At 39.9% G+C, this 12,172-nt stretch overlaps 1 protein-coding gene across 9 annotated transcripts in view; it reads right to left on the minus strand.

Annotated features, from left to right (window-relative positions):
- LOC306856196 (bromodomain-containing protein 4-like) overlaps positions 1–12,172 on the minus strand; it is a 73,686-nt gene that overhangs the window by 12,989 nt on the left and 48,525 nt on the right. For 5 of the 9 annotated variants that reach the window (XM_079395293.1, XM_079395292.1, XM_079395289.1 and 2 more), the window contains 5 exons: positions 5,319–5,688; positions 2,736–2,873; positions 2,510–2,645; positions 486–868; positions 33–401 (listed from right to left, as the gene is read on the minus strand). In XM_079395293.1, coding sequence (XP_079251419.1) covers positions 33–401; positions 486–868; positions 2,510–2,645; positions 2,736–2,873; positions 5,319–5,558 — 1,266 coding nt within the window. In that variant the 5' untranslated portion in view covers positions 5,559–5,688. The remainder of the gene's footprint in view (positions 1–32; positions 402–485; positions 869–2,509; positions 2,646–2,735; positions 2,874–5,318; positions 5,689–12,172) is intronic. The other 4 variants (XM_079395294.1, XM_079395295.1, XM_079395290.1 and 1 more) reach the window with 1 other exon arrangement.

Raw genomic sequence — 12,172 nt, forward strand, 5'->3', positions numbered from 1 at the left:
CTCTGACTGAGAACCTGCAGCTATATTTTCACCTTAATAGTGCTGAGGTCCATGGGATGTTTGATGATGTCATGGTAATCGTGCAACCCTAAAACATCCACATCCACTGGCTTGTAGAAGGGCCAAGCGTATGCTGCATGCTTCTTAGCAAACATGTCCTTTACAATGCCGGAGCAGTAGCGTAGCTGCTCTTGTTGCTTGGGGCTGTGGGTCCCAGTGATGGGTGTCCAATGGTGCTGGGAGTCCGGTGCCTCCTTTTTGGATAGTTTGCTTGGTCGTGTAGTATCCCGGCGTGGCAGAGTCTTTCCTGACTTCGACTCAGCAGGCGAGGACTCGTTCAGCGGGTCGTTTGCCGTAGGTGTTGTGGTGTCTGCTTTCCTTTTCTGACTTTTTCTCTGCTGCTGATGAAAAAAGTGAGTGAGGACAAAGAAGCGAGACTAAAAACTAAGAATGACACTGTGTTTGAATGTTACGGGCCAACTTACTTTGTGAGGCATTGGGATGGGGCTTTGTAGAATAGAAGGGGCGCTCTGCTGCATGAGCACGGGCGGCAGGGCGGTTTGGGTCAGAGGAGGCACAGCCGTCATCATGGGGACCTGTGGGTTGCAGTCACTGGGGCCCATAGAAAAAGGTGGCCCTAATTGAGGCGCAAGGGGAGGGTGCGTAGGGAGCGTAGGGAGAGAAGGGAGCGTAGAGAGTGAAGGGGGTACTCGAGGGGGCAAGGCTTGCATGGTAGGCTGGGGAGGTAAAATAGGTGGACCCTGCGGTGGTCCTCTTGTTTGTGGCCCAGGGGCAAGACTGGAAAGGCCACGTGTTTGAGGGATTGTGGGCGAAGACTCCAGGCCAGGTGCAATTTTCATGTTCATGTCTAATAAAACAGAATACAAAGGAATTAAAATGATAATTTGAGATGTCTAAAACAAGCATTTTTTGGATCATAATGTGATGCTATAACATTCAGGATAAAGGAGAGCGATTCACAGCATCATTCCTTTTCAGTGTTGGGGAAAGTTACTTTTAAAAGTAAGGCATTACAATATCGCCCTAAAAAAGTAACTAATTACGTTAGTTATTTTTTATGAAAAATAATGCATTGTTACTTTTGCGTTATTTTTTAAATCTGGGCAGGGCTTGCTTGTTTGGTTTAATACAAAAAAGTTATATTTTTGGCAAATGCAAAAGCCCTTTCACACCAAAAGTTAAATGAATACGCCTCAGGCTGAAGGAAATCTAAATTTCCATCTGTAAAGTAGAACAAAAGTTCAACATTTCAGCAATAAAAAAAGAAACACAAATGTTTATCTAGAGCAGTGATTTTCAAACTATTTACAGTGGTGTACCCCCTGGGGCATTTAACATTCTTCTGCATACCCACTCTCATCCACTTAGACCGCAGTTACACCATTTCTATTATTAAAGGACAATATTTTCCCGCTTAAATTGATTTACATGTGTATTTTTTATTTTTTTTACCTTTATAGAGATTTCATGTATCATGATATCATGTATTAGACCTTTTACGGCACTCCTCTTTTCAAGTTTTTACATTAGAAGCAGCATTTTGCTTGTCAGAAATGCATGTTCGGTTTTAATGTTACCTTAAGTTGGGGTAGAATTAAATGAATGCCAAAACTCAGACATTTGTTCGCATACCCCCTCCGTCACCACGCGTACCCCAGTTTGAGAACCACTGATCTAGAGTAATTTTTGCTTATTAGTATGGTTGATTTGGATCATTGAAGCAGCAAGACATTGGATAGTATAATGGGATTAAATACATAACGGATATTTGTGTTATTTAACATTTAATTATTGCAGGTTTGCATCATATTGAGAGTTGTATTTCACTTTTTATTCATTTTGAGGAATACTGAAGTTTTTTTGCGAGTGAGATGAATTAATGTATTTTCACATTTATTCTAGAACTACAGTAACATCTTACTCCCAATTTCTCTCAACATGCGGACAGGAGAGAGCTGTCAATCAAAAAAAGTAACTTAGATATTTTCTTGTAAATTAAAAAGTAATGCATTACTAGTTAGTTGAAAAAAGTAATCTAATTACGTAACTTGCATTACATGTAATGCGTTAACCCCAACTGTTCATTTTCAGTGAGTGTTTCAGATTTTAAGAGATGAAAATTTAGTGCAAAGGTGCAGTGGGCACCAGGACAGATGAGAGGCTGCTCACCTCAGAGCCATTGGGTGGAGTGTGATGTCCAGCTCCGCCTCGCTGGACGTAATGGGTGGAACTTGACACTCCAACCACACCTTAACCCTACCCACACCCTACCGTTAAATACAACTCCACCCATTAGATTTACAGAGGTGGAGCTTGACTAGGCAAAGCTCCACCCATTACATCCAGAGAGGTGGAGCTGGATGTCATTTGGCTCTGCTTGGGACAGACAGAAGCGCATATGATCTTCTGGCCATGGCAGTTGTGTAGGATCCCTAAAAGGGTAGCAGTGCAAGTGGCTCTCAGGTACGAGAGAGTATGAGACTTATACCTGGATCCCTCCTACCCCGGCCACGACCCTTGCCGGCTGTGGTTGTCATCTCGACCTCCTGCTGGGGCATCTCTGAAATCTTGTGGAGGAACACCTTCTCCATTGCTTCTGCCATTAAGACTATGTCATCCCCAGGCTGCAGGGGCAACACATACCATTAACCACACGCCCAAACACACCACTTCATTCCCTTGTGAATAATGGGTGCAGAAATGTGAACCAGTACCTTATTGTAAATGTAGCAGTTAGTAAACATGGTGTTGAAGTCTTGAATACATTCTTGGGCATTGATGTAGTAACTGTTCTCTAAGCGTTTCTTGATTGTTCCCATGTCCATAGGGTTTTTGATTATCTTGTAATAGTCCTAGTGAGGGGAGGTTACAAAAGTCAGCATAACACATCACAATCCATAACGTTCATCATCATAATGACCTTTTTGTGTTACAATAACAGCAAGCAGCTTTGAAACTTTCCATGGAGAATATTCCTGATGTTAAAGTAACAATGCAGACCGATCGATCGGCACACAACACACCAAAGCACTGTGAGAGCGATCCAAAAGCATAAAAAGTCGTCTGCTTTTCAGTAGCCCCTGCAGCACCCCGATGCAATGCACCGACTGGTCCGCGCAGTGCCAATCCATCCCGAACAAGCCTAAACAAACTACCAACAATGGCGGACGTTGCGTTGCTATTGATGTTCATGGCTTTGCGAACCTACATCTGCATCCAAACACGGTGAATCCAACGTGTTCGTGTTTAGCTGCTATTTCAAATATGGCGGTCCAAAGTTTCTGTTCGTCTTGTTGGTCACGGTAACCCTGCCCCAGCCCCTGACGCAAGCGGTTCTTCTTTCTAGCCCAGCAATGTTTTGGTGCTATTTACGAACCGCTTTTCCAGGTTCAGAGCTGGTGCTTTGGGTATCGAAAGACAAAGAACCGGTTTGCAACTAGGCTCTGGCTCCGAACCAGCACTGGAACTGCCTTGGTGGAAAAGGGGTATAAGAGTACTCAAAAGCCCCTTTTCCACCAAGAGTGACAATGCCCAATCAAGAACTGTTTCACCAGGAAAGACAGCTCAGAGCCAGAGAAACGGCTTTGCAACAGTCACAACAACCTGCTGGTCTTGAACTAGAAACTGATAAAGTCAGAGGCCATGGGGTGGGGAAAAATGACCTCAAAGTTTTCAAAACACAGACTCTCATTCTGGCAAGACTACTGGCAAACAAAACTAGATTGCACGATGCCACATCATTCATATTTGCTGGGCATTGTGACCATGTCTAATCGCACTGCATTTTCCCCCATCTGTCTATATTTAAAACTGAACTCGGGATTCATAATTATCATAATTGTGAACTCATCTCTCCATTTCTCCGATACTCAAGCTTGTTTCATAATTTAGCTTTCTAACGAACATTGTATAATGCAAATATTGTTGGCTCTGTGACAAATTGCTTATGCTCCTCTTTATTAGTTGTCTATATTATATATTGGTTTTTTTTCTGCTGCTTTGTACATTGGTTATGGCTATTTCTTGTTATTTTGTTTTTATTATCTGTGTCCTGTCGCTGTCTTTCTGTTGCACTGTGGAGCTTCTGTCACTACAACAAATTCCTTGTGTGTAAACATACCTGGCCAATAAAGCTCATTCTGATTCTGATTCTGATGAATTAAGTCGCTTTGGATAAAAGCATCTGCTGAACGCATAAATGTAAAAGATACAAATTTTATATAATTGTGTTATACAACTGTACCAAAAGTAGTTTGCTATGACAATGAATTAAGTAAATTGTTTACAACATCCAGACTAAAAAATAAGACAGCATGTTAACATGCACTTTAAAAGTTTGATTTCAAATGGACACACGCAATAGTTAATTTTTCATTCATGTAAACAACGTAGTTTGACAGAAATTATAGTAACCATGTTTAATGCGACTGTAACAACTTCATACAGCATGTATACACAATTATCAGACTACAATTGGCCTCGTTGTTGTGCACACGCTCTGAAAGAGTAACCTTGGGTAGATCCATGAAGGATATGAACACGTTTAATTATGCTAAATATTGCCACGCTTGCACTTTACAAAAAATGCCAAAACCAATGTATCACTCTCCAATGCATATCAATCATTCAATTACATATTGTGTCATGCCTACTTGGGCAGGCACATTAATCCAAATTAAAGCCTACCCTATCATATTTTATATCATATTTTTAGCAAGGAAAAAGCCTAAATATATCCACCTTCAGGCTGTGGTTCTGTGGTCTTTTTGCTGTGAAATTTTTATGAAAATTAAGGTGAACCTAAGAAATAACTTCTATTGCTAGTAATAGATATATATACACATATATAAAACATTTGCTGGACTGAAGCAATTTAGGTTTATTTGATTATCCATACAAAATTTAACAAATGTTAGAAAGTGAGCATCAAAGCATCAAAGAAAAAAAAAAAAGGGAAATTATTTTTAATATTTTATCTGTTGAAATGAATAAACTGTTCCATTAAAAAGACAAATTCTTCTGATTATTATTTTGTATGTGAGGCTTTGCAAAACATTGAGGTAAGCCTACTTACTGTTTGTTTGCAAGCAGTTTATGCAGTTACACTCTGTAAATGCAGGGAGACTAAATAGCATCAAACAGCACCATGTCATCATACATCTGGCTGCAGCATGATAACTAGCACCATTTCAGTGGCAAAAAAAATTGCAGTTAAAAATCAGTGCAGTTACACTGTCTGACAGGACCTGCTCATCACAGACATGACAGGACTGTAAAAGGACGGTTAGTTCACTCACAGGCAGATTCAGCTTAATGGCATCGACAGGAGAGTGGAAAGGCCAAGCGAACTGGTGCTTCCAAAGAGACTTCAGCACCACTTTCAGCAGGTACTGCAGCTGGTTGGTCTGGCGCTTGGGCCGGGAAGGGTTAGTGGTTTCTGGGGGGGCGGGGTTGAAGGAGGTAGGGGCCTGGGACGAGGGCTGCCCCTGACTGCTGCTGCTGCCCGACATCTGCACTGTGTCCAGGCCGTCCCCCATACTGGTGGGGTAGATCGCGGGCAGAGGACCGGGAGGGGGTGGGGCAGGACACCACTCGTTCAGTCTCGAGCCGGGCGCGGGCTCCACAGGGAGAGCACCGCTAATTCCATTGCACTCCTCACTGGGCTCTCTGTGAAGGAAGCAAATCACAGAAATTAGCTCTATAATTTACATCTATGCCATCTGCATCAGATCCATCACTGTAATCATCATCATCTCTATTACACTTAACTACCTGCCCCCCAAAACAGCATTATTCAAACAGTTCATGTTTGCTTAAGTAATTGCCCATGGATTCTCTCATTATCGATGCGGTCTGTATCAATGACATCTTCCGCAAGACTCATACTGGAGTTTGGACTGCTGTTATTACTCTGTGACACGTCCAAGTAGGTGCAGTCTAGCCAGCTGTTGAACAAGCATTGCTGTATGTTTATTATTAAAAATGAACATAATCCACAGGAGTCACAGAAAGATGCTGCTTATTTCACCGAAATAGCTTTTATAGAATATAATGTAACCAACAGGAGCTTGAACAAGTCTAACACAAACTTCATTGCCATGCTTTTCAATGGCCATAACCGAAGGCTGCTGTAAGTGATGACAGCATAATACATGCTTTGAGGTTTGCTTTCTTTGTACTGTATGTACACTGTATAAAAAAAAAAAGATTTCTTGAAGTTGTAAGTAAGACAGACTACTGGAGTACGTTTTACAAGATGATATTAAGTCCATCTACTTCTAAATTTCATGTTTAATTCAATGTGCCATTTGTTTATATTGCCATTTCTTTAGCTACTACTGAAATGTGAAGTGAACATTGCTTAAATCACAATTTTTTATAATAGTAATTTTTTTTTTTTTTTACACATAATCAGCAATACAGTTTCTTAAAACGAAAGTAGCAAGCAGTTCTTCCATATCGTGATGTGCACCCAAGTGAAACGGACTAACAAAACAAACAAACAAAAATATATATATGTAGGGACTTGCATGATTGTGTGCATAGGTTGTTAAACGGATGGAGGCAGATGTGAATGAGAACTTGCAGTCGATTGTAAGAAAGGGGCAGAGTTCAAGCCAACTAAATGACTGGAGAAGTCCGGTATGTCATCAGAGAGAAGCCGGTCTTTTCACTGGAAGACTGAGTTATTACCTCAAACGTACAAGGTCAAAAAAATGCATAGATAAATCAATCAATAACATGCATTTAGAAACTAGATAGCATGAGCTTTCATTTCATGCTGACTTTAACACTGAAACCTGAATACTTGATTCTGCTGATACCCAAAAACTACTGTGCTTATTTGTTCCATCACTTGTCAAAATTTTAAAGACAAATAATTCTATTAGTAACATGTTACTAGAATTCCATGAAAAATGCAATGTTTACATTACTGAGTAAAACAACGCAAAACAAAACAAAACAACCTTTTGCGTCACAGTTTTCAAATTTGCATCAGGTGATTTCCAATAAAGAAAAGCATGCATATTGAAAACAAGCCTCATGGCTTACTATGGGTTGGCCAATTGTGGTTGAGTAAAGGACAGAGAGGAAGAAGAGAGAGATAGAGCGAACAGCAGTGTCAGCTCATCAGCACGACGTGACCAGGTGATCTCACCCTCCAATTGAAGCCCCATCACAGAGTAGGGTAGGGTAGGAGAGCACAGCTGGTGTGGAGCTCAGCAAACAAACACATTTGCTGCCGCAGACCATCCTGCAACTCCACGATCAATTCTTGTTCCTCAGCCAATTGTTTTTCGATTGAAGCATGTTAAAGGTCAGCCTGGAAATTGATACCAAAGGAGGGCCCAAATGTCTTCGTCTCTCTAGTAATCACACCCCCACCACTACAACCACTGCCTGGGTAATCTGGCAATCCCCACACCTACACTTCCTGCTAATGAAACCTCATGTCACCCCATACTGCTGTCTAGAGCCTTGCATGTAATCTTTATACAAGAGAGACGTGTACACAACAGTGCAGCACTACTACTGAAAACATTACTGAGTCGACCGAAAAACGCTTCAAGTTTAGACAGTTGTAAATATTCAGAATGGGAACATTCAGAGCAAACTGGATGCCTCTGTGCTTAAAGAAATGAGAAACAGGATCCGAGGAACGTGTTATGACATCTGATGAAGTGTGTGGACCGACTTCTGCTCCCCGGCAGCATGTATTTCACAGTCGCACAAGTGCTGTAGTGACTCACTGGCACAGTCCCCCTGTCTCCTGTCAAGTGTTCATAAAACATGATACATCAGAATGCATTCAGTCGGGATGAGTCCACAAGGGGGATGGGGGGATGGGGGGTTAGGAGCATCCTCCACTGTGCTTTCCTGCAGTCAAATTAGGGGTACTTACAGCTGCTGGTCAAACAATAAAAAAGGAAGCAAACTTGTGTTCAGTCATTTAATGTACAGTAAAAACAACAGTGTTATAATGATTTTACAGCACAGCAGCTGCCAAGTGTCACACCAGGCCCACAGCAAAGCCTCTTACTGACACACTTCATTTCACTTCTCTTTTAGCTTCTTGTTACAACATTCAATCATGATATTAGGCCAATCTTTGGGTTTCAAAGATGAAACCAGAGTAGAACAAACTCAAAATTGTTCATAACACTCTTTATACAAATTTGTCATGCTTGTTTCATGATGCCCGCCCTTTGACTAATAATGTGAGTACAAGTAAAATGTGATTCATTTCTCAGTAGTACGGCAGAGCATTACTCCAGCTCAACTAACAGAGAAACAAGATCAGGGGTTCAATTCCCAGGGAAAACACAAGCTAATGAAAAATAATGAATGATGTCTGGGATAAAAGCATCTGCCAAATGAATAAAAATGTCCACAATGAAATGCAGCAGTTCACAAAAAGCATAGCATAAGCCATTTCCTACACGCACGCACGCACACACACACACACACACAATACCTACACATACTAAAATTTAAATAAAACAAGGTTGGAAAAAATAAAACATTTCATAGGGCCCTAAACATGTAATTTTTGTAAAACTTTTAATAAATTGATGTTAAATTGTTTCATGATTTTTATTAATTAGACATGCTTTTTGATTAATAAAATTTAATTTAACCATTAAAAAGGAGTCCAGAAAAGAACTAACAAAAAAAAAAAACGACCCCCCCCCCCCAAAAAACCACGTTAACCTAGGGGAAACACTGAGTATTCAACAGTGTGTGGTTGGGGGAAAATGGGGACTTTCTTCTTCTAAAAATATGTTGGAATGAGCAGCTGAAATAGTTTAGAAAATTTCAAAGTTAAAATAGAGCAGTTTAGGTAGCAACATTCTTTTGAAACAACACCAATGACTATGGTAACATCCTAAACCGTAAAAAGAAAAACTTCTGAAGAGACAGCACGCGAGAGAGAGAGAGAGAAAGAGAAACCTCATATTTACGCCTAATAAATGATTATGCAATTCTGTATATAACTGTTATATAACAAAAAACTTGCATGAATCACATAAATAGCACATTTCAACTACAGAACAGCAATTTTCACCAAAAGGTGACAAGTTTTCAGGTATGAAATAAACTGAGCGTAGAACTAACTGAATATAAATAAAAAAAAATATATACTTTTGGTAAACTAGGGGGTTTCTATTATGCCACGCAGACCCGTCAAAACTCAGGACACAAGTGTTCATAAGCAATCTAAGACGCCAGTTGTTTACAAGATGCTAATCGTCCCATCTGCAGTGAAGGTCTCTGGATTGGGCAACGGTCTGTGACTATAACTCCAGAACAAGATGTGTGTGAGCAAGTTTTTTAGAGGGTGAATATTTCTTTAGCATCTGCCAGCGCCTGTAGCTGCTGTGAGGGTCTGCGGGTCTGACCAGCATCCTCCTTTCTTCATGCGGTGGATCTCTAAAGAACTCAGAATGTGGGAGCTCAGCTCAGAGTTAACTTCACTGTTCAGATCAGCTCTGTGATGGGGGACATCATGTCCAAGTCGGTACACAAAGAGCACAAGAATAATCTTCAGCCCAAGGCCATGAGAGCGCACACACACACACAAAAGTACCGAGCTAAAAATACCCCCAACTATGGAGGAAATGCAACCAAAACAGGGTGGGCTGGGGCTGGGGCTGAGCTGAATTGCCCCACAGGTCCACTGATACGACACATTCAGGCTGCCACACATTTCACTTGTTTTCCGAATCCAAAAGTATCTGTATATACACAAAGCAGTTGTTTATGTCTGACTAGCAGCATTCCTGATGACTCACCAAGTGACGAGAGAAACAGTGGTCACATGACCACTGTACCAACCCTAGAGCTCAGACGCAGAAAAAGAGGGAACTGATGATCTGTCAGCGTGACTAGCCAGGAAAGAATGCCAAACTGTCTCTTACCAGTAAATGCTCACTCATACGCCGCTCCAGGGAAACATTTAGGGCCTACCTACAAATCAAGTTAAAACTCATATAGACGAATACACCTCACACAAAGCTGACCTAATTACACTACACTTATACACTCATTTTAAAGGGATCGTATGATGTGATTTCAAGTTTTCCTTTCTCTTTGGAGTGTTACAAGCTGTTCGTGCATAGATGAGATCCCTAAAGTTGCAAAGACTAAAATCTCAAACCCAAAGAGATATTCTTTATAAACGTTAAGGCTGGTCCACGCCTCCCTAAAACGGCTCATTTAAACACGCCCCCACATGTCTACGTCACTGTGTGGAAATATTTGTGTAATGCGTGGTTTCAGAAACCGCAGTGGTGTTGATGCAGCCATGTCAGGGAGATGCTGTGTGTTTCTATGTGAAAGTAGATGCAATTAGGAATCATTGGTTAAGATTTGTTTACAACACAACAGCACAACCCAAATGTTCCATTTTGTGCAACGCATTTTATGGACGACAGTTTTGCGAACCTAGTAGAGTACAAGGCTGGCTGTGCACGAAGGCTATTTCTAAAAATAAAATAAAAAAATGGGTCAATTTCGAATTTGCTACTACAATCTGGGGCTTCTGAATCAGCGACTGTAAATATTTTTTGTTATTAGTTCAAGTATTTGCTATTGACTGTTCAAATGCAGAGTTTTGCGCGTAACGCATCGTGTGTGTGTGTGTGTGTGAGATGCGTGCTTGTGGTGTTCTGCCAATCACAATGCACTGGGTCAGTTGGCCAATCAGAGCAGACTGCACTTGTTTGGAAGGTGGGGCTTTGTAGAAAACGACACTTTGAGAGAGGCGGGGCTTAGAGGAGCTACAATAATGTACAGTATTTGAAAAATAATGTGTTTTTTGAACATTAAAGCATGTCAACATATTCTGTTACACCAAATACACAAAATAATGATCTTTAAAATAGCATCATATGACCTCTTTAAAACACTTTTTTTTTTACTTTGTTCACCAGAGAATTCTGAAGAAAATGCATCACTGTTTTTACAAAAATATCATGCAACAAATCAGCATATTAGAATGATTTCTGAAGGATCATGTGACACTGAAGACTGCAGTAATCATGCAAAAAATGCAGCTTCATCACAGGATTAAACTACATTTGAAAATATATTCAAATAAAAGAGTCATTTAAAATTGTGATACTATTTCACAATATTACTGTTTTTACTGTATGTGCAGACTTGGTGAGCCAAACAGTGGTGTATCCCTGAATGTTTCGTATTCAACAACTCCAATGCTACAATCACATTCTGTAGCACACTGTTCATTACAGACAACAATTCTGATCCATCCCTCAGTCTGTAAGAATAAACAATGGAAAACTTTAGGGCCCTATGAAATACATTTATTTTCCCCTCACATTTAAATTTTATATTTACCAGATTCCATGTTAATGGTTTAATAATTTTTTTAATAATCAAAAAGCACGTCTAATTAATTTAATAAGAATAACTTAATTTATTATTTTTGTTTTTACAATAATAAGGCCCTATGATTTTTTATTTTTCCAAAGAAATTCTGTATTGAGTACTTAAATTTTTTTGTAAGCGTAAAATATTAATTTAATTGATCATTTATTCAAATGACAGATAAACAATTAAACATTATTATTATTTCTACATTAGGACGTACAGTCTATTGTACAACAGTAATCTATTTCTGCCACAATTCCTTCAAATTAAACTGAACTTTTAATTGGATGACTTGCCGTCAAGACCTTTGAGTTTCTGTATGTATATGATATGACGACAGTTTTTCTCATATGAAACAGTCAAATGCTCATGCATTGACTCTCAGAGTAGTTTTAGAGATGTTGTTCATGCATTTATGTCCTTGTTTATTGAGATGACATATGCTGAAAACACTGAGCGTTACGCGTAGGTCAGTATATGTAGTAAATGAAACCGTGCGTCTGTGCCATTCATTCACACAGAGAAACACAGAACATGCAGAGCATTTAAATAGCCTATTGCAGTGTAATATTCACAGACACTAATCCATATCTTGATTTGATTTGAGTATACTGACTGACTTGTGATTTATTCATCTAGAACTTTACAAATTCCATGACATTTCGCATTATTATCGCTGGATTCCGCAGTTCCCTTCACAGGGCATTACAACAGCAAGATTTACATGGCCAAAGTTGTCGAGTGATTATTATAATAG

This window comes from Barbus barbus (genome assembly GCF_936440315.1).
Source record: "Barbus barbus genome assembly, chromosome: 3".
In the NCBI taxonomy this organism is placed as follows: domain Eukaryota; kingdom Metazoa; phylum Chordata; class Actinopteri; order Cypriniformes; family Cyprinidae; genus Barbus; species Barbus barbus.